At 39.3% G+C, this 25,788-nt stretch overlaps 4 protein-coding genes across 4 annotated transcripts; 2 read left to right on the top strand and 2 right to left on the bottom strand.

The window, feature by feature from the left end:
• Positions 1–1,279: 1,279 nt before the first annotated feature.
• Positions 1,280–7,874, bottom strand: tufm (Tu translation elongation factor, mitochondrial). The gene is made up of 10 exons (XM_041816862.1): positions 7,785–7,874; positions 7,105–7,151; positions 6,878–7,016; positions 6,583–6,749; positions 6,154–6,423; positions 4,832–4,964; positions 4,571–4,675; positions 4,081–4,232; positions 3,690–3,809; positions 1,280–1,752 (listed from the first exon to the last, which is right to left on the bottom strand). Exons 1-10 carry the CDS (start codon positions 7,819–7,821, stop codon positions 1,582–1,584), a joined length of 1,341 nt encoding a protein of 446 aa, XP_041672796.1. The 5' UTR covers positions 7,822–7,874; the 3' UTR covers positions 1,280–1,581.
• A 1,089-nt stretch (positions 7,875–8,963) lies between these two features.
• Positions 8,964–13,989, top strand: hspbp1 (HSPA (heat shock 70kDa) binding protein, cytoplasmic cochaperone 1). Its single transcript, XM_041778647.1, has 8 exons — positions 8,964–9,131; positions 9,435–9,565; positions 10,261–10,474; positions 10,566–10,790; positions 10,962–11,117; positions 11,464–11,560; positions 11,659–11,770; positions 13,663–13,989. Exons 2-8 carry the CDS (start codon positions 9,446–9,448, stop codon positions 13,741–13,743), a joined length of 1,005 nt encoding a protein of 334 aa, XP_041634581.1. The 5' UTR covers positions 8,964–9,131; positions 9,435–9,445; the 3' UTR covers positions 13,744–13,989.
• A 585-nt stretch (positions 13,990–14,574) lies between these two features.
• tmem86b (transmembrane protein 86B) lies at positions 14,575–18,646 on the bottom strand. Its single transcript, XM_041778648.1, has 3 exons — positions 18,442–18,646; positions 18,052–18,295; positions 14,575–15,739 (listed from the first exon to the last, which is right to left on the bottom strand). The coding sequence occupies exons 1-3, from the start codon at positions 18,490–18,492 to the stop codon at positions 15,288–15,290; spliced, it is 747 nt and encodes a 248-aa protein (XP_041634582.1). The 5' UTR covers positions 18,493–18,646; the 3' UTR covers positions 14,575–15,287.
• Positions 18,647–20,399: 1,753 nt separating this feature from the next.
• On the top strand, positions 20,400–25,776 carry aspdh (aspartate dehydrogenase domain containing). The gene is made up of 8 exons (XM_041777677.1): positions 20,400–20,438; positions 20,558–20,617; positions 20,709–20,853; positions 21,000–21,084; positions 23,880–24,029; positions 24,850–25,073; positions 25,164–25,303; positions 25,587–25,776. Exons 2-8 carry the CDS (start codon positions 20,563–20,565, stop codon positions 25,622–25,624), a joined length of 837 nt encoding a protein of 278 aa, XP_041633611.1. The 5' UTR covers positions 20,400–20,438; positions 20,558–20,562; the 3' UTR covers positions 25,625–25,776.
• Positions 25,777–25,788: the final 12 nt, after the last annotated feature.

Here is a 25,788-nt window from a genome sequence, read left to right as displayed (position 1 = left end):
ATATTATCTATCTTGTATCCTTACATGGCCTCTCTGAGACACCTTAACTTTATTGTATTAAAGGTAGCACAACCTATACAAGAGTTTATGCCATTTATGGCTGACGAGATAAAAAGTTTATTATTGTTAAGTGGAGCAGAGTGGGGAGACGCTGAGGCTCATCTCCACATTTTGACACAAAACAAGAGCAAACTGCAGGAGGATGACAAACTTTATAGAAGTGTTGGTGTCTGAAGATGACAATATGCTTTGAGAATTGGACCTTGAGACAGAGCAGGTGGAACAGCAAATGAGTATCATTCATGCTGCTATTTGCTGCTATAACACTTTTGTCTTTATTCATCAGGGTATTACAAATCCAGATTTTTATTTTAGTTAACAGTATAATCAGCATTTACATTGGCATATCAATTCTGGCAGGAAACAAAGTGCTGTATGTCCGTAAATTCTTCATCAAAATGTTTGTTTACAGAATCAACGTAGCAGCACCACCTAATGACATAATTAAAAAGTGCAACACAGTTAAATACAAGCTGCATGCGCTAATGCCATGTTTCGGTTTATTTTTTTTTATTTTTTTTAGAAATTGCTGATCAGTTAAATTAAGCCTGCATTTGAGCCCTGTTCCATAGTTTGGAAACCAATTGTTTGAATTATTTAGAGGTAATAACAATTTGACCTGATGGAAGACTCTTGAATCATCCTTTTACAACCCTAATGTGGTGAAACAACCCCATGACAGAGAGAGCTTCTACTGTCTATCCTGTACAAATTTAGGATTGCATAATTGTAATTATTGCAAAAAAACTACATCTCACCTCTCAGATGTGCCAGACTTTTAATCCAGCCCCTCTTGTGGCAGCTTACCAGGTTCAAAATGACTGCTATGTGTCAGTACAGCCCATGTACAAAGCAAACTACCAGGACTGAAACCTATTAAAGCACCTATAACCCCTCTGACTAAGGATAATATTCCTGAATGCTGGAGTTTGTTCATCTTCATCAGTCAACCAAAATACACACATTTAACATGTGTCCAGCCAAATAAGTCTGTTGTGGCCATTTTAATGACATGACTATCAGACCTGTTGACTGGCTCTTTAAGATCTATCTGCTGCCCTCATGTGTCGTCTTAACCCCATGACAAGCAACAGAGAGCAGATTTCAGAGACCTGAAATGATCCTGTTTAAATCTAATATACTAAACATTTCATTTTCCTGAGTCTAGTATTGTTCTGTTTAAGCTGTTTTTTAAAAATAATCCAGCTAGCCATGTCTATACCACAAAAGAAAGGATGGATTTTATTACTTCATACATTTTATTACATAAATGACATTATTTTGACAGTCAGGCCTTTAAACATAAAGACAGTGCTAAACAGAACACGTTTCTGTTGGATGAAGTTGCACAATAAAGCCGTGTATTCCTTTAGTCTTCTCCATGTTGAGGTTTGTGCATGGGTTCATGTTCTGCATCTTCATATTTTTCCAGAATTATTTGATAAAGCCAGCCACAGACACTCCCACACCCACCCAGACAGAGTTTCTGGACACCCATCCCCACCCAGGCAGAGTTTCTGTTCAGCCCCAGTTGATACCATCATCATCTGTCAGCGTCAGGATTTCTGTGACCAGGCCGGTGCCGATGGTTCTGTTCCCGTCTCTTAAGGTGAACCTTTGACCTTTTTCCAGAACCATGGGCTGACGAAGTGTGAGCATCAACGAGGTGTCCTCTCCCGGCATCACCATTTCCTGAAAAGACATGAAAACGACAGACGAGTGAGCAGTTACTGCTCTTTGAAATACTAGTTTTGTTCTGCATTGTAAATCTCTCTACTGTACTATGCACAAAGCTTTGAGTCCATCAGTCTTCTACTGTACTAAAAACAAAAAATCTGCCTGAGAGTGCCTGTTTGCTCTTTTAAAACAGGTCTTAAATATTTAAATTCGTTGCTGCCTTTTCATAAGATGTGTATATTTTACAGACACAGTAATGTTAGAGAATTTTCCGACTAGAAAAATCAAAAACGCTTAGCCTAGCAGTTTACTGACACAAATGATAGTTGTTTTAGATGTGGATGTCTCAAGCTGACCACACTCATGTGTTCCTGTCTTGTTCTAAATTATTTGAGTTTTGGTCACCTTTTTTGACTCCTTATGTAACACTCCAAATATTTCACTCAAACCCCGTCAATTAATAGCAAATTTTGGAATTCCCCTTGTTCCCTGGAGCCTAACGAGGAAAAACTCTCAGACTGCTACAGTGAAATCCTAACCCACCGTTGAACATTTCCTGACTGATTTCAGTCCTTTCTACCATTAGAAAAGACGAGATATTACCAATGATGGCAGCTATTTATTATGTTCATTAAAAATTTTCAGTCCCTGGACCTAAAATGACTCAAAATATATATTGACCCCTGATAGCGGCTCTGTGAGCTCCTCTGTCATATCACTATTGTGTTTCTCATCTTTATTTTAATTTTTTTCTCATTTGTACATCTTGTCTAACTAGCCCTTTTGTCAGTTTCTCTTTTCTTTTTCTCTTTGTCATAAATTATCATTGTTTTATTTATTTAATTCTTTGGTGCTTTTCTTGGTTCAGACACTATAAAAAGGGAAAACATCTTTTAACCCAGATCTGCTTGGTGTATTGCATATTATGTCCAATCTTTGTGGCCAAATTAAAAAAAGTCAAAATAGCATGCTAAATTAAAGGGCTCTAAAATACCTTATAATGGACAATATAATAACTTCTAAGGTATTCCAGTAAAGCAGCATTGTTTCAAATTTCAAAAATACACAAGAATAAGTCTTAACGTTTTCCCAGAAACATAACTTTTTAAATAAACAAAGACCCTGTAAAGTCAAATTCAAAGTTTGTGTCTGAAGACTTTAGATATGTTTGAATATGGTTTCTGTAAACATGTAAAAACACTGACATCTACATGTGACTGAATTCTGGACTTAGAAAGTTTTTCATCTCTTTCTTGGCTGGGTTTAATGTGGGCGGGACCAATATGTGGGCTCATAAAGTCACGAGCCGACAGTCAGAAATTGTCCCGCCCCTCTAACGCTACAATATAAAATCCCAGAGCAGTTTATCTCAGTACGGTCTGTTGTTAGCTGATGTCACTGCCTTTATTGAAAGTTAACAGTCAGTTAAATGATGTTTTTTTTGTTCATTGTGAGGTAAATTTACCAAATCTATCAGCCACAGTGGTCTATGGATCATTTAAAGCATCATAACAGAGATTTGAGCCAAAAAACTGACTTTGTCTCTTCTTCTAAGCTCAACAAAAAGTCAAGAGGCAGGCTAATGGTGTAACTGCTTTCCTCAGTTCAGATTGTAGCATTTTTTTTTATATTTAAGAGGACTGTATTTCTCCTCAGTAGGTGTGGCTTCAGCTCATTCAACAGACACGCTCACTCATGAGCAGACTTTACTGCCTCATTTTTCATGATTTTGAAGCTTGATTTTATAAACTTGGAGATGTTTCATTTGACAGAAATTTGAACTAGGGGTTCATAACACAGTGACCCGTCATACAACAAACCTAAATACAGATTTATTTTCACTTTACAGGGCCTTGAAGACAGTCACTGAACGCATTTTACTTCTGTTTCAGATTTGACCAAACATCTGTTAGTAGACATGCACACTCTCACTAATACATCCACGTACACACCTTATCCTTAGGAAGAGTAACTCTGCAGGTCATGTCCCAGGTTAACGAAAACATGACGGGCATGAAGTTGGTCATAAACGGTTTGTGCCGGCCTCCCTCCTCTTTACTCAGCACGTACACCTGAAATAAGGATGCACAAACACATCAGCGATTCAGTCACAAGATTCAGCTTTTACTTCAAAATAGTCTTGAAACAAGTTTTGTCTGAATTAGGAATCACTCCCACTCAGCATGTTTGCATGCAGTTAGAAAATGAGTGATCACAGTGCTGGTCTGACTAAAGCCTGATTTATACTTCTGCACTGAAAATGATAGCTTTTAAAATAATTTAGTGTAATCACACGTTACAAGTTAATCCAAAAGAACGATCTTAAGCTCTGCACTCCCAGACCTGGGCTTTGACCTTCTGGTGTGGCTGGATGGATCCTGGTTTGCACATCACCATCCCTCTCCTTATATCCTCCCTCTTCAATCCTCGGATCAGAGACCCCAAGTTATCTCCAGCCTCAGCCCGATCCAGAGATTTATGGAACATCTCGATACCTATAGCCAACAGAATGGAAGGAAAGTTAAAATGAAGGATGTATGATACTACTGCCATGATATCAGTTTGACTAATATCAGGTTTTAAAATAATTTTTTTTCTCAAGTAACTATAAAGTACAATTTATAGAGAAATATAAGGAAAAGGGAAATTTTACATTTTTATTGTAAGAGATTTGTAATTAAATCATCCATGAATCGACTTCATCTTCCATAGAACATCTTTAAAATGTTGAAATATTATTATAAACCTAACATCATGACCTGAATCCTATTTGAACTGAGTGTATCAGTACATCCCTAGATAAAAGCTTCATGTAGCTTCCTCCTTCACTCACCTGTGACCACAGACTTGAAGTTGCGATTGTGGCCGACAAACTCGGCCTCATCTCCTTTCTTGATGACTCCTCTCTCCAAGGTTCCCGTCACCACCGTCCCTCTGCCTAAAGATGACAAAAATACCATCATCGGACTGTTTCTAAGATCTGAAAGCATGAGATCAACATTCACAGCTACCTGTCGTCATATCTCATCACAGAGAAGTGTAAGAAGGAAATAAGCTACACCTCTCCTCATCATGTTGTGTTTTTTTTTTTTACCTGGGATTGAATGAGCAGCTTCAATGGGCAGAAGGAAAGGTTTGTCCAGCTCTCTTTTGGGAAGAGGAACATAAGAGTCTACGATCTCCAGAAGCTTCATGACCGCATTCACGCCAAGATCAGGCTCTCTGTTCTGAAGGAGAAACGTCAGGATATATTTAGTGTGATAAGGTCACCTTTATTTTATTGGTTAATAGAATCAAAAAATACTTAAGTGTTCATACACTACATATTTACTTTTAGATATGTGCATAGGAAAGGATCCAAAAACTCCAAATAAACATGATCTAAACTGCAGAAATGCTTTAATAAGACTTTGCCAGAATGTTTGAAGAATTCAAACAGTTAAATAGAAATTACTTGCCACTTCTTCATGTATTAAAAAAAATAACTGATGCATACAACTCCTACTTTTTGTTTCTGTGGTATGAAACGTGTATCAGTATCGTTTGATTTTCAATATCACATCAAAGTTTAAAAACCTAGTATCATGAAAACTTTTGTGGTCTGTTGGTATATATGATAAATCTTCATACAGGTAAATGTTTCTGTGAGCCGAGCAAGCTTTTAGAAGATGTAACTTCTTTAATTCATCAGGAAAACATCCTTTTTTCTATTACAGCATCATTATGCATCTCTATCTGAGAATGTTTCATTCAATTGATGAGTTTGTAGCATGTATTTAATATCCTCTATTGGCACTAAAAATATAATTAAATCGTCCCTTTTAGGTTCATCTGGGGCATCACTACATCATCTTTACAACGCCAAAGTCCTTCTGATACATGGAGTCCAGTGTGCCATTGTTTTTATTCTAATCTTGGACATTACTGTCTTGTAACTTCTTGTCTCACTCTTATGTTCTTCCTGTGTTTGCACACAGCCCTGCAGTCTCATGCTCTTATATGGGCATATAAGAGGTGTGTCTCCATGCTAATTTAGACACACAGACACTAGCTTCCAACTTATGAGGACATGGTATTTATCAATTGATGAAAATGGAGATAAAATTTCAGCAGTTTAAGACATTGAAACCGATGTAAGTTTTTCTTGAAACCTGTCTTAGGAACAAATTTTTAAATTTATATTTTTGTATTTTTTTTATGCCTTTATTCAAAGACAAGGACAGCAGATAGAGTCAGAAACAGGGATGAGAGGGTGGGGAGAGACATACAAGGAAGGGGCCACAGGCTGGACTTGAACCCAGGCCGCCTGCATACATTGGGCCTGATCTAACCGCTAGGCCACTGTACCCCTTATGAACATATTCAAGTAAAATCTTCAAATGATATTGGCGAATGAGGGCTGATGTTTCCTCTTACCTCCAGTGCGCAGAGGGCAGAGCCTATGACCACAGGTGTGTTCTCGCCATCATAACCAAACTCTGTGAGCAGCTCACGGATCTCAATCTCCACCAGCTCCAGCATCTCTTTATCCTCCACAGCATCCGCCTTGTTGATGAAGACCACCACATGCTCAACGCCAATCTGCCGGGCCAGCAGGAGGTGCTCTCGTGTCTGAGGCATCTGGCCGTCAGTGGCCGCCACCACCAGGATGCAGCCGTCCATCTGGGCTGTTCCTGTGATCATGTTCTGTGAAAAAAAAAGATACAACAAAGCATAAAAAATCAGAAAAATGAACGCATCTTTGCACCATGAAAATGTGGTGTATCTTAAAAATGATAGTGTTTAATATGCAGCTCCTCCTGGTCGGGCTGTCCTCAGGTGCTCTGTAGAGATAAAGCAGCTTACCTTGACATAGTCGGCGTGACCAGGGCAGTCCGTGTGAGCGTAATGTCTGTTGGCTGTGGTGTATTCTACATGAGAGGCGTTGATGGTGATTCCTCGAGCCTTCTCCTCTGGGGCATTGTCAATGTCCTCATACTTCTTATAATTAGCTCCACCGGCATCAGCAAGCACTGAGGACATAAAACAAACACACCACTGTCATGTCTGCTCTTGTGTGTAAGATAAATTATGCCTTCACTATTCCTCATTTCAGAGTGATGGAGGTCGGTTCACAGAGGGACTAAAACGGTGATTCTACCTTTGGTGATGGCTGCTGTCAGGGTCGTCTTTCCATGATCTACATGGCCGATTGTTCCAATATTCACGTGGGGTTTTTCTCTGCTGTATGTCTTCTTAGCCTCTGCAGCAAAGGTTCGCCGACTCAGAGGCACAGCACACTACAAGAAGAAAAACACAACATAGAATTTAACATTCAACAACTCCACATTAAACTGTCCTTAGACTGCAGTTTGAGCTCAGACTCACCAACTTGAAGGAGCTGTGTAGGAGGCTGGGTGAGGACAGCTGAAGGGCTGAGAAAAGGATTTCAGATAAAAATATTAAAGATAATTTCAAATAATTTAACTGGATAACCCTGCCAAAGTCAGTAAATTCTGACATTACTTTCAAAATAAAAGCCTTGGAATTGACTGACCACTTAAATATTAACTACTAGGATTGTAAGATGCTTTTGCCTCCTATTACTTTAACAACAAAAATGGGCCATTGCAGGAGTTTGGCACCAGACTTTAAAGAATACAGGTCACATCCGTTACCTTACATTACCTTATTGTCGCAGCTGTCATTTAACTAGCTAAGCCCTATGAATGAGAAGCAAAACTTGACAGGGCCTTTTTCCTAAAAAATAAGCCTCTCTAAGTGACATAAACAGAAGTCTCCATTATAAAAACACCAGTCTATACAATAAACCAATCTTAATCACTCATCTGTCTTCAATACTCCCCGGCTAGCTCTTTAGTTAGCTAAAATCATTTGGTAACGTGACCTTGCTCTGCGACCGAACAGACAGCATCAATTCTGTTTCATGAAGGTAAAGTTTAACCGTAGATAAACTATATCCGCTGTTGCAAAATAACCCGATCTCTCTGTATACATCCAGAATCATGTGGTAAACAAGGCGCTGGACATGATTTTAATAATTTTACCTGAGATACATGCACGCAGTCCCACAAGCGCCGCCATCTTGGATGGTGAGACGACTCAAAGACGATGAAACAGTCAAGAGAGTGACCGGCAAGCTTCAAAGCCGTCGTTCCCAGCAGCGGACAGACAGGGTTTTTATCTATTTATTTATTCTTTCAACAGTCTATGGTTTTTATTCGTTATTTAATAATAGAAACGGAAAATAAAAACTACTACAAGAAATTACAATATCCACATTCTAATACATATAAAGTAAAACATTTAAAACTGACCCAAGACTCTTATTTAACATTTAAAACGTTTATTTTTCTTTTTTTGAGCGGCCCCAATGAACCTGGGCATAAGGACCACTCTAAATGAATGAAGAATAAATAAATGGGAGTGTATATATATACATACACGTTTTACATGTTTTATTTCTACTTTAGGAGAAAAATAAAACATCTCTGAAGATATACTCAGTTTCTGAGTTGTGAATATAAGGTCATAAAATCTTTTTTTTTTAAGTTGAAAGTCTTAAATTTTGACCTTATAAACTTAGAATTTTTCAGATTTATAGATCCATACAATGTCAGTAGTTTAAAGCCATGAATTTATGAGAAATAATCCTGAAACCAGTGGTTGGATAGCCCCAGTTTTCAGAAATGTTTCTTTATAGTCCAGATGAAAATAATAATGTAATGATTCTGAGCTTAAATAAAAAGTGCCTCCTAATTAATTAGTCTAAGTAAAAAGTATAATTCAATTTGGCTTAATGCAGAATTTTAATCTGCTGTGTTTTTCCCCACAAAATTGTCTATTTTCTATGGTATTATCTAAAACATTCTAAACGTTGGTCCTTGTAATTTACAACTTAGTAAACACGAAATTTTCACGTTTTTAAAACATTTTAATGTCACATCACTGTGCGTATTATGCGTATGGCGTATCCTCATGTGGTACTTCTCTCATCTTCCCCGATACTCTCTGAAAGACGCCGGTACAGACGTCTGGGATTTACCGTAATTACGCTACTTTTCTTGTGAGGCGCTGTCGGACTTTGTATGCTAAGGTCGTATTGCTGTCAGATTGAATATATTTGATTTTGTATAATATTATACATTTTCGCTAATTTTGTGATTGTACAATAGGTTGTAAATTCTAAAACCAATGAGACCTCATATTTTACTTGGCTGTGTTATCTGAGGTTTACGGTAAAGCATGGCGGCCTCCTTTCCACTCGTGAGATCAGCTAGCTAGAATGTTCTAGCACCTTCGTATTTCCGTTTTTAAAAGGGAAGGAAACTTGTGTGGACACTGAGAAGAAGTGGACACATTAACTCAACGCTGTTTCAAGGAGTCTTACAGAGGTAAATCAGAGAATTTATATTTTGTAAACAGGATTTAATGTTAGCTGTAGCTTCATGCTAATCTGTAACTGTCTGTGAAACCCTGGTTATGATGGTCTTATGAGTTTGTGTATTTGTATATTTAACCTTTTGTTTCCGGTGATATAGAATATTTAGGACCAGAGCCTTTAGTGTTTAATCAGGTTAATCCAGTATCAGCTGGGTTTGTTTCTGTGTTGGGACAACAATCAAAAATGTCAGCGCCCTCCTTGTTACGATATTCGTTATTTGTCCGTGTGATAATGATCATTGTTTTTCCTTTAGCTGTGACCAACATGGCAGAAAACAGAGAGAACAGGAGGTATCCTCAGAACCTTCAGGGGGTTCTTCAGCTGGCTGTGGAGGCTGGATCAGCTGCAGAGGGACCTGCTCCTTTAGAACCCATGTCAGAGGAGGTAGACAACTTATGAATACATTTATTTGAGTAATGAAACACAGAAAAGCTCTGAAACCTCTTACACTTGACAAGGCTTGTGACTACGGTAATTGTATTTTCAACTGTCCAAATAAGGATACTCAAATGTGGAGGGTTTGAATACTGCAGCAGTTTGGAAAAATGGCAGAAATGAGTCTGGGACTGGAGATCTTCTTAACGCTTAAAGTACTGACAAAAAGACAGAGCTCTTTGGTGAACAACATGACCAGATATAGAGAAAATCATAAAAAAAATAAACTAGGCACTTGTCTTTACAAATACTGATTCCTAAAGAAAGTTGACACAAAAACAGTGAAGTTTTTTTTTGTTTTTTCTTTCCAGCATGATAGAGGTCTCTAAGCTTTTGTTAAGAAAACACGTGGTTTGGTGTCTGTAATATTAATTTTTCTATATTTGAATTTGGAACTGATTATTGTTTTTTAAAAAAAGAGTAGCATCAACTTTTTTTTTTTTTTTACTTAAAGGTAATTTTAATAAGGGCCTTTAAACTCTTTTGACTGTTAGTGATCAAGGACAAAGGTGAAGCTCTTTCAGAAATGTAAACTTTAATTCAGTACTAGTAAAAACAAACAGAAATTCATTTCAATTTTGTATTTGACAAGTGAAGACATCAGCCTTACACCAAAAGGTCAATGTTCTCCTTCATTGTTCCAGAGAAAAATGTGGCTGAGAGACGCTCTTGCAGAAGTCTGCAAAGGTCAGATGGATGAAGTGGAGCAGATGAAGCAATGCTTGGCTGTTTTAAGACAAGAGGAAACAAACAAAACGGAGCAGGAAGGAGAGGAGGAGAGAGATGATGAGGAAGACAAGCGAGAGACAGCCTTTGAGTTGCTGTCAGAGCTGTGTGAGAACCTGGACAATGCTAGAGGTTTGTGATAGATGGGATTTATCTTGATGAGTGAAGAGGTTTTTGATGAAGATCATGTCTTTTTAGCTCCTTCTCTTTGTCTTTTTTACAGACTTGATGGTTCTTGGTGGACTGGAAATGTGCATCTCCCAGTATCTGTGTCATGCCCAGAGTGGACTGAGGTGGCGTGCTGCTGAGCTCATCGCTTCCTGCGCCCAGAACATGCCGCAGGTTCAAGTCCATTTGCTTAGCATCGGGGCGCTGCCAAAACTTCTGCAGCTGACGGACTCAGACCCAAACCCCACTGTCAGAGTCAAAGCCCTTTATGCTGTGTCCTGTAAGTATTTAGAAAAAGCTCTATAACTCTGGAATATTTCATTTTTATTTAAAATCAGCTCACACTGCTGGTGATTTATGCATCTAGACTCAAAAAGAGCTTTCAAAGAGGGAGGTATAGTGGGTTTAGATGAGTCTGTAAAGCTATAACTGTTCACCGTTGGGTATTCAGGTCTGATTCGTGAGCAAGAGGTGGGACTTCAGGCGTTCTTGTCCCACGATGGCTTCTCAGTGCAAATGAGAGGGATGCAGTCAGAGAATGAGAAACTCCGGACAAAGTCAGCTTTCCTTCTGCTCAACCTGCTGACGTCACATCCTGAACAGAAAGGTAGGAACACGATATGCTTTTTTCAACTTGTTTAACGGATTTTTATAGGAAACTACAACTCTCCAGTTAGTTTTAGTTATATAAGCTCTGAAATTACACAAAAAAAGAGGCATAATTTAGATAAAAACCATCATGCATACTCCTTTCACCTTTGTTTCACACCTTTGTGCGTTGGTTTGCTTTAATCTTCCATCTTCACTGAAAACCACACATTTTTTGCATCACAAATACCTTAGTAGTGATGCTCATAGTGGTTTAAGTTTTCTCTTTGTAAAGCCCTTCTTAAGTGATGCTCTATGAATAAACATGCCCTGTGAGTCTGATATAAATGTGTTTCTTTCTTCAGACACAGTTGTCTCCATGGGAATGGTGCAGCAGCTGGTATCTGTTCTCCGGACGCCACACTCCACCTTCCATGAGCACGTTCTGGGCGCGCTCTGCTGGTAAGAAACACTCTTTACTCACTCGGCTCTTCACTAGGTGGCATTCATTCATCATTTGCATCACTAACTTACCCTTTCTGTGTCTCTGATGGGTGCAGTCTGGTGGAAGACTGTCAGCAGGGTCTGAAAGACTGCAGGGATCCAGCTCTGGGTCTGGAGGAGTTACTGAGGCAGCGGTCGAAGGAGCTCCAAGGGAAAGAAGAGAGTCAGGTAAGTCTTACGATGTGTCTTTGAGGCCGATGGGAAAGCTGGGGTTGCAACAATATCTAAATTAGGAGACATTTAACAGTAGTGTGCAAGCCAGATACCTGGTATAAGGGAAACAAAATACAGCCCCTTTTGAAGTAAAAACAGATGTATAGTTCCAGTCCTTTACATTTTTTCAGCATATAATCATTGCATAATAATTTGAAATGATTAACAAATAGATAATACTTATCCATCAGCACAAGGTCACTCATCTATCAGTTTATAGTTGTTTGACCTGTTTATGATAGCCCTGCTCTTGTATAGCTGTTTTATGCCTTTGCTAGTTGCTCGGCATAATGTCGGTCCCTAATACACATAAACCATGTGACAAATCTCAGTACTGGACGCTGACTGCATGCTAAAGCTAGCTAATGTTCTGCTTCCAGTAAGGCTCTGCCCACAAAACACATCATCTCTCCTCTATATACAAACAAGAAAATCATCTAAACCAGGGGTTCTCAGTCTTTCAGCCTGGAACCCCCAAAATAAAGGTGCCAGAGACCGGGGACCCCCATTGTACCTGAAGGTGGTTGAACAGCCATGTGCAGTCAAGAATAGTCATGTGCAGACAAGGCCGTCCATAAAGGGGGATAAATGGGGGAGCTCTCTGGCACCCAGCCAAAGTGGGGGACCATGGAGGTCATCAAAATCATGGTCCGTTGTAAAGTTAAGCTGTGATGACCATGGTATATATTTAATTGAATAATAACAACTCTTAACAAGTAAACAAATGTTTTTTTTTTTATTATTGTGTGACGTAGTCATTAGCCTTAAAAATTTTAATCCCTTTTCCAAAAGAACAGAATTAAAATGGGTTAAAAATGGCTAAAATTGGTTATAAATGGCAAAAATTGGTGGAAAAGGGGTTGAGATGAGATTTTTAAAGTAGCAAAAAAACATTTGTAGTGGCAAAAATTTGATAAAAGTGGCAAAAAATAAGCAAAAAATGGCAGAAATGGGTTGAAGTGGTATAAATGGACATGAAAATTTGGTAAAAGGGAAATATAAAGTGGCTGAAAGTGGTGTAACATGGCAAATATGGGTGGAAAATTTGGTGAAATGGGAAGTAATATTGGTTTAAACTGGCAAAAATTGGTGTAAAATGTGTTTAAAAAGTGGTTGATAGAGACAATAATGGGCCAGCAGAGGCAACAATGGGTGGAAAGTGATAAGAACTGGTTTAGAAGTAGCAAAAACAGGCAGAAAAAAGAAGTGGAAAGTGTTTAAAATTGACAACATGGGTTTGAGGTGGCAAAATGTGTTAAAATGGGCAAAATTAGTGGAAAAAAATGATGAAAACTGGTTAAAAGTTGGCCCAATTGGTGCAAAGTGGGAAATGTTTGATTTAGAATATATTGTTTGGGGTTTTTTAGGCATCTGAAGACCCCTTCTAATTGTCTCGTGTCCCCCAAGGGGGCCCCAACCCTGACGTTGAGAACCACTGGTCTAAACCACAATAAACTCTGATAGGATACTATTACATATTTATCCTCCTTAAATGTAATAACAGAGATTATGGTCTGGACTAGTGGTTTTCATTCATATCCATGCTGAATAGCCTTTTAAACACTCATTTCAGTATCTTTTTTTTCATTCGTAGTAATAATATATGGTTGTAAAATCATGACAGCACACCAAGACACACCAGTGCCCCTCATCACACCGTTTGGGAACCACTAGTTTAGACTTTCCTTCCATCGAGTGTCTGAAAATAACATTATGGACTAGAGCTTTGAAAATGAGGATGACTGCTACTGTGATTGTGTTGCCTTGTGTATTTAATGTGCTGCACAGATACAGTCTGACTTCCTTCCTTCAACACTTATTTAAAGTCACGTTTTTGTCTCTGACAGGAAGAACTGGACTTCTGTGAACATTTGAGGGTTCTGTGCTTCCGTGGGCAGCAGTCAGAGGAAAATGGGATGGATCGTTGAAGATGTATTGGCCTCGTCTGTTTTAATGTGTGTGGAGAATTAAACCATAACATCCAGGGTAGACATCATGGGTGTTTAGAAAGGTTTCTGTCTAGTTTGACAGATTCTGTCTATATATCGCATGTAATCCAGGAGCTAGATTTTACTGTGTAAATAAGTCTTATGTATAAAATATTTTCATGTCTGTTGTTTTCAGTTCTGATGCTGAATGTAAAACCAAACCTCCATTAAAACAAATTTAATGTATTTTCATTTTAAACTAGGGACGCCCTGATTGATCGTATCAGTTTTAATTTTAATAAAAAATTGGGATGGTTAGATCAGAATTAAAGCCTCTAGCTCATCAAACTGATCAGCTGTGTTTCTCCTCTGGTGGAGAATCACAGTGTGAGCTGTAGTGTGTTTGTATCGGCTGATTGAACTGAAATGATTACAGTTTGATCTGTAAGGCCTCTGAGCTCAGCTGTGTTACTTTATTTTAGTTCATAATCCCCTACAACAGGACTCAGAAGTGTTGACATCATTGTTACTTTTGACACCATATTTATTTATTAAAAAAACAGAATAGTGTTTAAACACCTTTAATGACTGGCTGTAAATTAGAAACTATTGCCACTATGCATATGTACAATCTGCACATTCACATGGATGTAAATCAGAGTCTCTGGAATAAACCACACCATACAAACTAAATTCTAGACAGATATTTATTTATTGCATTGCTTGTGGTTTTTTTTTTTGGTGTAGATTTTTGTAAATAAAATATCATGGTACTAGACTTTTAAACCTGGATATGATAGTCAAACTATTTTTATTAATAAAGATTGAAGACTCCTGATATAAGGTAATGTTTTTGTTTTTAATCAAACAAACTCCTGCACAATTCGAGCTGCAGAAAGAGCACAATTAAGTTGGAAATGTTTGACATTGCCAACATATTTGTTGAAACTGTGCAGAAGTTTGCATTTTTAGGTGAATTTATTTCTCTCCTACACACCGTCCCATGAGATAGATGCAGTCTTTCTTTCTTCAAGCTTTGGTAGTCTTCAGTATTCTCGATCATTACGATATATTGAGACTGTATCATTTTAAATCAGTGGGTCTGGACCCAAAAGAGGGTCCTGGAGCTGTTTTCACTGGGTCATGAATGTGTGCCTAAAAATGAAAAAAAAAAAAAAGATCAAATAAACTGGAGTGGCTGAATGTTTTCAGAAATGTGGCCCTCATTTCAGAGGTGACGGTCAGTCCTGAGGCTAGACCAGAACCACTGCTAAAATGTGTTAGTGAAGTTTGGAGGTAACCAGAATTCAGACTGATTTCATCACTGAGTCGTATCAGATAGAAATGGAACTAAATAATTCGTGTTAACAGCCTTTAAACTCATCCTGTAGTCATCAATACTGACCAGAAAAGAAACATCCTCTCTTAATCCTCTGTTCCTTTATTTGATTGGTCCATATCAACACACTACAGGAATCTTGGGTAGTTTTGTTGTTGGTCTGAGAGAGATATTTCAGACTTTAGGGATGCCACAGGGATCCAGTTTAGGACCTCTTCCATTTTGCAAACTCGTCCTTGTTCCTCGCTGCCTTTACATCCCCGACAGCGATAAGCAGCTGTGCCAAATAATACGTCACCATGACGACGATGTGACCATAATCCACTGGTGGAATCACCTTAAAAACCTGCAGACTCAGCGACAGATCAGATATCATGAAGCTCAGACTCCCCAACACGGTGGCTGTTTGGCGGGATCTGATGGCTAACATCCCCATCAGACTGATGAGGAGGATGTAGACCCCGACTCCAGGGATGATGAGGTCCGACTGGGGGGCTTTCTGCAGGAAGGGGTACAGGTAGATGTAGAAACCTCCTCCCATCAGGAGCAAGACCAGGTAGAGGAAGCGGTTACACGTGGAGGAGGACTCTGGTGAGTAACGGCTGGAGAGGAAGGTGAGGGAGTAGAGGAGATGAGCCACGGCGAAGGCTCCCATTCCTTCAACCAACACAAGAAATCATGAGTACACTGTTTTTATCAATAGAAACAAAACTACTGATGTAATCACAGCACTGGTGTTTCTAATTCTACTCCAGTTTATAGACAAACCACCAACATCATCAGTGCTGGGTACGGTGGCCCTGAAAGTCAACTGCAACAAAAACCTTTCATTTAAAACAAGAAACTTAACAGCATGTAGAAATACTGAATATAATGCAAAAATGATTCAAGGAATGGTTTTGGTTTTGTGTTTACCAAAATGCTTTATGTTATAAAAAATGTTTTGTGTTTAATGACAATTTTTTGTTTAAGAAAATGTTTACATTTTTTACCGGCATTCAATGAAATGTTTTCGCATTTTGTAAGATATTCAGGATTTCACAGTTTTTTTTCTCAAAAGGTTTGCATGTTTTCTGAAATGTATTTGTGTTTCTTTTTTCATTGGGGGACAGAGGTCATGAATCTTGGTACATTTTTTCTTTTTAATTTGCATTTTGTGATTTTTTTTTTGCATTCTTGTATTTCATACAATTTTATTGTATTTATTAAAAGGTGAGGTCTTATGAATTATAAATAATTTTAACTGAATTTTTCTGGGATCTTGAATCTTTTAACAATTTTTCAAAGATGCTTTTGCATGTCATGAAACAATTTTCTGTTCCACAAAAAAATTTACAATGAATTATACATTTTTGGTTTCTTTAAATATTTTAGATTTTTTTAAAAACATGTTTTTGTTTCATTTAATAGTTAAGCATTTCACAAAAGGATTTTGTGTTTTATACATTTTGTTTTATTGTTTTCTTCGTGTGTTTCACAATTTTTTCATTGTATTATTATTATTATTATTTTAGAAGTATTTTAGTAGTATTAGTAATCATAGTAAAATTAGTAGTTTTGCAAAACATGTTTGTGTTTCACAAAAAAGTTTGTTTGTTGATCAATTGTAACAATTGCTGCATTTTGTAAAGTGACATTTTGATCAATATTTTTTACATTATATATGTTTAAACACACTCATTATTTCATTAATTTTTTTGTGTTTCGAGTTTTATAAAATATTTCCGAGTTTCATTAAAATACTTCTTTTGCATTATGTGACATTTTTGGGGGGTATTTGAAAAGTTCTGTGTTTCAGAAAATGATTTGGGTGTCTTATAAGACTGTCTGCATTAATACATTAATCACCATGTGATTCATGTCTGTGTGAAGGGTTTTAAGGTTTAATTGAGTTGATCTTGTGCTTTATTTTTCCTGCCAGCACACTTTGGTTACCGACGTCAGCGTCTCCCTGCAGCCACAGAGATGTTAAATAAATCCACTACTGCTCTTTTATGTCTCATTTACCTTTAACTAAAAGTCAGAAACCATCCACCCATTGTATAATCAAACATTTACCTTCTACTGTTCACTTATTTCCTTTTTTATCCATAATAAGTTAATTTTTCTGTAGTTAAGGTTAAGTTAAAATCTTCTCTCCACCAGACGTTCCAGATTTTCTTTCAAAATAAAACAAGAAGTGAATTCCCGTCAGTTTAGGACAGTAAAACATTTATTTAACCAAAAACAAAGAGAACCACTTACTATGGAAATTTTGAGATTAAAATGCAGTTATGAATTTTATCTGTTGACCACCCAAGTTTCTGAAAGTCTTTTTTAAATTGTCAGTAATATTTTTGTTAAAGATCTATTTTTGGCCTTTATTTGATAGGACAGTGGATAGAGTTGGAAACAGGGGAGAGAGCGGGGAGAGACATGCAGGAAATAGTGCCACAGGCCGGATTCGAACCCGGGTCGCCTGTGTATATGGCATGTGCCTTAACCACTCGACTACTGGCGCGCCAAATTGTCAGTAATATTTTTATGAACTATTTTTATGCTTCACTTAATGTTTATTTTTGTTCAAATTTTATTTTTTGTGTGTTCCATGAAACATTTAGCGATAATGGAAATATCTTTGCCTCTTTATGGAATATTTTTGTCTTTGTGAAATGTTTTTCTCTTAGAATAGATGAAATTCATCCAAAGTCACTGTCAGAAAAAACACAATGAAATTCAACAAAAAAGGTAAAAATGGAGCTGTTTTATTAAATATTATTGTTTTGTGAAATATTTTTGTATCTTATGAATTTCTTCAGTGAAATGATTTTTGCATTCAGTACAGGCCTGTGCAGTGGACATTCAGGGCCACCGTAGATGGGCCTCTGTTTCCACCTTTATTTACATAACAGACAGAAATATCCACCCTGCAGCTTCATCTGCATCCTAAAACTGATTTCGGCCCTCTGAGACTCAAACCCATCTCTTACCGTGCAGGAAGAGCTCGGGCCACACCAGGCAGCAGTCCCCCACAGCAGAGAAGACCAGTCCTCCCACCACACCCAGTACGCTCTGACCTCCGTTCCAGCTCAGCACGACTGCGGCCAGCAGCAGCGCGGGGGCTGCTTTGGTTCCTGCAGATGTGATGGACGAGGGGGCGTCAGGGGTCCACGTGTAGATGTACAAAGCTGCAGACAAGAAGAAAGGCAGGAGGGAGAAGAAGAGAGTACAGGACTGGAAGAGATGGAGGGACACAGAAGAACAGAGAGACACGTCACTATAAGCTGAACCTTAAAGATTTTAAATGTTTGTTCCTCAGAGAGAAACTTCTATAAAACCTCTGAGCACCGACTACATGAGAACAAATGTTTTTCAGGTACCATGTTTCTCCTCTGCCGCCTGTCGTAGGCGTCTGTCTCTAGGATGTCCATGGTCTCAGAGCTCCAGCAGGTGTCTCAGATAGGTCTACCTGTCTCGTCTCTCTTCTGTCTGAGATTCTGCTCCTTCAGAGTCCAGCTGACCAGCTCATGTAGTCCTCAGATGTTCAGATCCTCTTCTCTCTGACTCTACGTGCCTCTCTGTCTGCTGCTGTTTCACAGAAGTGAACTTTAGACTGATCCTTGTGCTCTGATAATCGATTTCCTCTTGGACAAACAGCTAACCTTTGACCTCTTAGGCTGGAATATATCGGTGACATCATCACATGAGGGGCAAAGTTGATCTGGTAGTAAACTGGTATAGGATAGAGGTTGTTTACTTACTTTATATGTGAACTTCTGATGATGAGGGCAATAAAGACCTCATTCTGTCTGTAAGGCTGTAAAGCACAGACAGTTCAGCCTGTGAGAAACAACGTTAATGTGTTAAAACAGGGACAGGGCCCCATTAAACCTGACTGGCCTTCTTTATGCCAACTCAAAACCATAAACTATTTTTGGCTCACCAGATAAAACCAAATATTTGCTGCTGAGTGCTTTCTTTGATTATCAGTGTGGTGCTGTTCCTCTCAGTGGGAAATTAAAAATCTTCTCCAAGAGTCATTAAAGAATATGATAACATATCAGGTAAAATGATTGTATGTTAGCTCACATAAAAGATAAAGACTGAAGATTAATCCACCAGAAACCTTGGGGAGAACCAGACTCGTGTTGGACAACTGTCTGCTGAAGCTGTGTTAGGCTGTAAAGGGACAGAGGGGGATACAGAAAACAAAGACACAGGGAAAGAGAAGAGGGGGAGAAAAGAGGGAGATGGAGAGGGAGAGAAAAGGGGGATAACAGAAAGAGAGATGGGGTGATGAATAAAAGAAGAAGGAGATGCAGGAAAAGACAGAGGGGTGATGCAATAAAAGAAGAAGAAGGAGATGCAGGAAAAGACAGAGGGGTGATGCAAAAAAGAAGAAGAGGGAGATGCACGAAAAGAGAGAAGAGAGATTCAGAAACAGAATGGAGATGTGGGAAATGCAGTAAAAGGAAGAAGAGGGACCTGCAGACACAGCAAAGAGGGAGATGCAGAAAGAGAGAAGAGGGGATTGAAAAAAGAAGAGGAGGGAGATGCAGGAAAAGAGAAGCAGGAGATGCAAAAAGAGAGAAAAGCGTGACGCAATAAAAGAAGAAGAGGGAGATAAAGAAGAGTGAGGAGGGAAATGCAGAAAGAGAGAAGGGGGGATGCAAAAAAGGGGAAAAGAGAAATGCAGAAAGAGAGAAGATAGGTAGAGGAGCATGCAAAAATAGGAGAAGAGGGAAATCAAGAAATACAAAGGAGGAGATGCAGAAAGAGAACTGTAAGTTGAAAAACTAGAGAGCAGAAAGGTGCAGAAAACAAGACCAGGAAATAGAAGAAATGAAGTGGGAGATGCAAAAATATGAAAGAGTGAGATGCAGTATAAAATACAAGATAAGAAGGTATGAGGGGCAACAGCACAGTAGAAGGTCACTGCAGCCTCACAGTAGGTAAGGTTTCAGTGACCTTTGACCTCCAAAATCTTTTCATCTCATGAAGCTTTCCTGATTTGTCATCTTCACATGGATATCCTGGCTGCATAAAAACACACGTTCAACAGCAGAGAGTGATAAATTACATGCAGGGTGAACTGAAATGTGTTAAACCACGCATGCAGAAGAAACGTAAACAGGCAGTGATTTACTTTAATGATAGCTACAGGAATGTTGACAATAAAAAAAGTGTAACTCCACTTCACTGGAGGTTTTGAAACTGAAATAGTTGAAAGGAGGAGCTGAGTTCATGACAGTCCCACACATGGAAGGACAAACAATGATTAACTGTCTCTGAGTCAAACTTTGACCTCTGCTTACCCACAATCCCCTTCAGTCTGTGTGTCACTGTGATACAGCTCAGAGGAGTGTGGGATTATCAGGTGAGTAGAGCAATAAATAAGCGATGATATAGGAGGAGATTGAGCGATCAGATAGGAATCAGGTCAAAAGCTAACATGGGCGTCTGTGTCTGAATTTTAGTACTTTACTTTTTCTGCAGAGAACATGGCAACCAGCTCGTCCTGTCAGAGGGTTGGAGTTGTGGGATATGGACATCTAGGTGTGAAATTCATCTCTAATCTGTTCTCATCTTCATCCATGTCACTATAGCATGAAACTGAACTTTTGGAATGTTCCTGGCGTGTTTTTAGGACAGTTCCTAGTGGAGAGGATCCTCACAGATGGAGCAGCTCCTGGTCTGACTCTGGCTTTTGTTTGGAACAGAAATGCAGACAAACTCAGAGGTTTGGTTCCTGATGAGCTCGTCCTCAAAGACCTATCATCTTTTGCAGACAGGTGAAAAAACACTGACAAATCCTTTTACACATACTTTGAATAAAGTCTAGTCAAGCAGACATAATATAAACCTGCTCAAACAGAGAATAAGAATTTAATAATAAGCTAAATTTCTCCTTTTTACCGAATCATATCTGTGTTTTCAGGCGCTGTGACGTGATTGTCGAGGTTTGCCATCCACAGATAGTCAAAGACTTCGGGCCTCACTTCCTGTCTCAGTGCCATTTCTTGGTGAGAGTCCTTCGCCCTGTTTTTATGCATATTTTTTCACATGAATCTTACAGTTTTATTAGTGATAGATATTTGAACATCCTGACACATCAGGGAGCCTGTTTCATCTGTCCGTGGCATGGCAAACACACGGGCATCTCAAAAAGTTTAATACCTTTAAAAAGTCCCAAAAAGTAAAATATTTGAAGATTTATTTCGTTTTAATCTTGATTATTACAGCTTAAAGCTCACAAAAACATACAACAGTCCAGCTCTTTTACTCCTTAGCCCAGGTGAGACTGAGGACACCTGTGGTTCAGGATTGGCTCCACACTAAGAACACTTGTAGTCCATGTCCTGGACCCGTCTGTGCCGGCTCTTGATCCACCGACTCCAGTCTTAGTCCAGCCCTCGTGAAGCTCCCCTTAAACCTTGAATCTTCTTTGTTTGACAATCCTCTGAAGGCTGAGCTCATCTCTGTTGGTTGTGCTCCTTTTCTTACCACACTTTTCCTTCAGTCAGCTTTCATGAACCTGCTCTGATAAAGCCTCTGAGAACAGCCTGGACTTTTAGCAGTGACCTTCTGTGGCTTACCCTCCTGGTGGAGGGAGTAGGTGATCGTCTTCTAGACATTTGTCAGGTCAACAGTCTTCCCCTAACCTGGTAAACCACTCAAAGACTGTGCTTGGGAAAGGGAAGAGCCTTTGAATAAAAACTTGGTTCTGTTCACATTCTGTCTGTCACATCTTTACGGGCCAATCAGAGCAACAAAACACGGAACGTAGCCGCTACAGAGGAGTAAACTCCATAAAGAAATGAATAACGCAACTCAATAATTACTCAACTGAATAATAACCACTCTTATCGAAGCAACAAACATCTATTTTATTATTCATTTGTGCCGTAGTATATAGCCATTCTAGAAATGTAAATCCCTTTCCTTAAAAAGAGAATTAAAATTGGTTAAAATGGCAACAAAATGGTGTGTAAAAGGTGGTGAAACTGGATTTAAAAAGTGGCAGAAATGGGTTAGAAATGGCAAGAATTAGATAAAAGTGACAAAAACATAAGCAAATAATGGCAAAAATGGGTTAAAGTGCCAAAAATCAGTAAAAGAAGTGGTAAGAGAGGATTGAAAAGTGGCAAAAAAGTGTTAGAAATGGCAAGAATTAGATAAAAGTGACAAAAACATAAGCAAATAATGGCAAAAATAGGTTAAAGTGCTAAAACGTGTAAAAGAAGTGGTAAAAGAGGATTAAAAATGGCAAAAATGGGTCAAAATGGCATAAATGGGTAGAAAATTTAATGAATGGGATTTAGAAGTGGGAAAAATAGGTTTGAACTGGCAAAAATTGGCTAACTGAGGCAGAAAGATGGGCAGAAATTTGCAGAAATGAGTGAAGCTGGCTGGGTGTAGAAAGTGGTAAAATTGGCAATAATTCGTGGGGAAAAGTGATGAGAATTAGTTAAAATGTGGCAAAATTGGTGTAAAGTGAAAAGTGGCAAAAATGGTTCCAAATTGTGCTGAAAAGTGTAAAATAATAGTAACAAAATTTGGTTGGGAAAAATGTAATTTAAAAAATATTCCTCATTTTCTTTTAAGGCACCTGGCAACCCCAACCAAGTGTCTCACGACCCCAAAGGGGGTCCCGACCCCAAAGTGGAGAACTAGTGCCATAGAGAACTGCATAACTTGAACCATGGCGACAGTAGGCATCTCAGTACTCGACTTTTGTCATTTTTGTAAAGAAAACAACTCTGGACCCAAATTCTCAAAAACATTTTCCACATGAGTAACAATAACAACATTCAGTGAATACAATACAAGATCATTCACATTGTTCGCTTCACAGGACACAGGATGTTTAAAATAGGTTTAGCACAATCTGACACTTGCACACACTGCTCCCAAAACACACAGACACCTACCTTCACGCCCTCTGGAACTGCACACCTGTACAACAATTCTGGGCTGAAATCACCACCTCACTCACCAATATTTCTGGCTGCCTCATCCCTCTGCCCCCTCACTGTGCCTCCTAGGAGATCTGTCAGTAGTCAACCTAAGTATACAGAAGGTAGATCACTCTTTGTGGCACTGACTATCGCCAAGAAAACAATCCTCATGACCTGGAAATAAAAACACACTGTAACTATCACACACTGGAAAAACCTGTTGCTCAACTACATTTCACTAGACAAACTCTCCAGCTCCACAAAACAGATCTCAAGATTCAACATGATAGCTCTTCATAAATTCAATAAAGTCATCATAGCACTCCATCAGTGATTCATTTTTGGTCCTCTTGCTTATGGTCACACCCCCCCCCCCGCACGTGAAAGTACTGCCCCTCATCGCTGATTGGTCCTGTCACTTTCTAACCGAGCCCAAACGATTCAGACGGGAGCTTTACAAGATGGATTCACCAGTGAGAAACATGAAAACGTGCAAATGTTAGCCTTCTCCATGATTGTGGTTGACCAGAGTGAGAGAATGAAGGCTCAGGAAACCTCTGCAAGTGTTTGGAGTTTAATAGCTGATTAGAGCTATTTTTAAGACTGAAATCACTGAAAAGAAACTGGACTGTTATTTTGACTGTTAGGAGCTATAAACCCAAATCATCAATGTAAAACAAAAAACTCTTCCTTCTTCGTGTGTGATGACTCAAGAGTGTATTGTAGTGTAACTTTATGATCTAAAATGGACTTTTTTCATGATATACTAATTTTTTGAGATGCACCCATATGTACTGAATATCAATATTTGTAAACCATTTTGCAAAGGACTACCAAATTTGTGTGTCTTTGTCCTTTAGGTGGGCTCTCCCTCTGCTCTCTCTGATCCTGATCTGAACCAGGAGTTACGTCAGGCAGCTCAGCAGCATGGGAACACGCTCTACGTCCCCAGCGGTGCATTATGGGGAGGCCAGGACATCCAGCGGCTGAATGACAGCGGAGGCCTGAAGGTAAACCGAGAAAGGGCAGCCGTGCATGCTTTAGTTCCAGTCCAGTTGGCCTCCAGGTCAAAATCAAAGTGACCTTTGATCTTCAAAATCTCCTCATCCTTGAGGCAGAGTGCACATTTGTGCAAGATTGAAGAAAATCCTGCAAAGTGTTCTTGAGATATCACATGCAAAATGAGGCTCACTGACCTTGAGCTTGTTTGTATTATGTGTGAGTATTATACATATGCAACAGAAAGGTAGAAGGTGGGCGGGAATAGTGTGGCAGATGGACGCCATCAGGTACACTGTCAGCCGCTACATAAGCCACTGATGGACGCTACATAAGCCACTGATGGACGCCATCAGGTACACTGTCAGCCGCTACATAAGCCACAGAATTCATGGCATATGTCGATGCTTACTCCTTACTGAGATGACACTGCTCTCCTGGAGGCAGGATACCAGACACTATCACTGTAGATCTCAGTGCTGCTGGGCCTAAATGACTCCGTAACAAATCAGTATCATCACAGACATGTTTGACACTGATCTAGGAGACTCTCACAAACATGTGACATGGATTATGAGTGATTTTACCAAGAAAATAAAAATTGTTGAGCTTATTTCAAATCAACTTACCGGGAACAGCATAGAGCAGATTGATCCTTGAGCTGCACCGCTAAAGTCTACAGAGGCCCCAGCAGAGGGCGCTCATGTTACACCAGTACCAGTCCCAGTGGAAACTCATGATAACATTATAACCAGCTTTTACGAAGTTAAGGTAGATGATAAGTGGAAATGATGGCCCGAAGTATCACTAATATATCACACTTGTTTTCAGGCTCTCTTCATCCGGATGTCCAAACATCCGTCGTGCTTCCGGCTGACAGGAGACGTCCTCTCAGAGTGGACGGAGGGAGAAGGCCGCCGTGTTCTATTCAAAGGCTCAGTGGCGGAGCTGTGCCCCCTCGCTCCAAACAACGTGAACACTATGGCAGCGGCCGCTGTGGCAGCAGGAGCGCTCGGCTTCTCCGGCGTTCAGGGAGAGATCGTGTCGGACACGGCGTGAGTCGTCCTGAACCTCTGACTGACCTGAAAAAGAATGTTTTAACTTCTCCTTAAATCTCTGTTCTCTCCTCGTCATGCCTCCTGCAGGTTAAGTGATTACCATGTGGTGGAGGTGGAGGTGACCGGCCCGGGTGGTTTCTCAGTGAACACGGTGAGGAGGAATCCAGCCAAACTTGGAGCTGTGACTGGCAGTGCAACGTACAACTCCTTCTGGAACAGTTTACTGGGTGAGTCCTGTGTGTCTCTCAAAAGATCCTAGAAAGGATGCCTGCAATCTGTGTTTGAAGAAATATAAACATCTAGAAATGTCACAAGACCAACCTTTTAATTATTGAATTCAGGTGTTTCAATCAGTCCTACTGGTGTAAAAAATCTTCACCTAGCCATGCATTCTACGTGTTCAAACATTTGTGATCCTAAATGGTCATTTTGAAGAGCTCAGAGACTCCAAGCGTGGTACTGTGATGATGCCACCTTTGCAATGGATCATTTCTGTCTCTTGTTTTTCAGTGTGCAAAGGTCATGGAGGCCGAGTTTACCTGTGCTGAAGCAGATGAGAATGAATGGAAGATGAGCAGATAAATCAGTGTTTACAGCCGATAAAAGGTGGATGATGTCCCAGGATCAGCATGTTACTACAAACAAAAAGCCTCAGAGAAACTTCAACAAAGATATTTGTGTTCTAATAAAGCTCATTCAAACCAAGAAAGAC

This window comes from Cheilinus undulatus, linkage group 21 (assembly GCF_018320785.1).
Source record: "Cheilinus undulatus linkage group 21, ASM1832078v1, whole genome shotgun sequence".
NCBI lineage: Eukaryota > Metazoa > Chordata > Actinopteri > Labriformes > Labridae > Cheilinus > Cheilinus undulatus.
The sequence above is the reverse complement of the archived record's forward strand: the minus strand, read 5'-3'. Positions and strand labels throughout refer to the sequence as shown.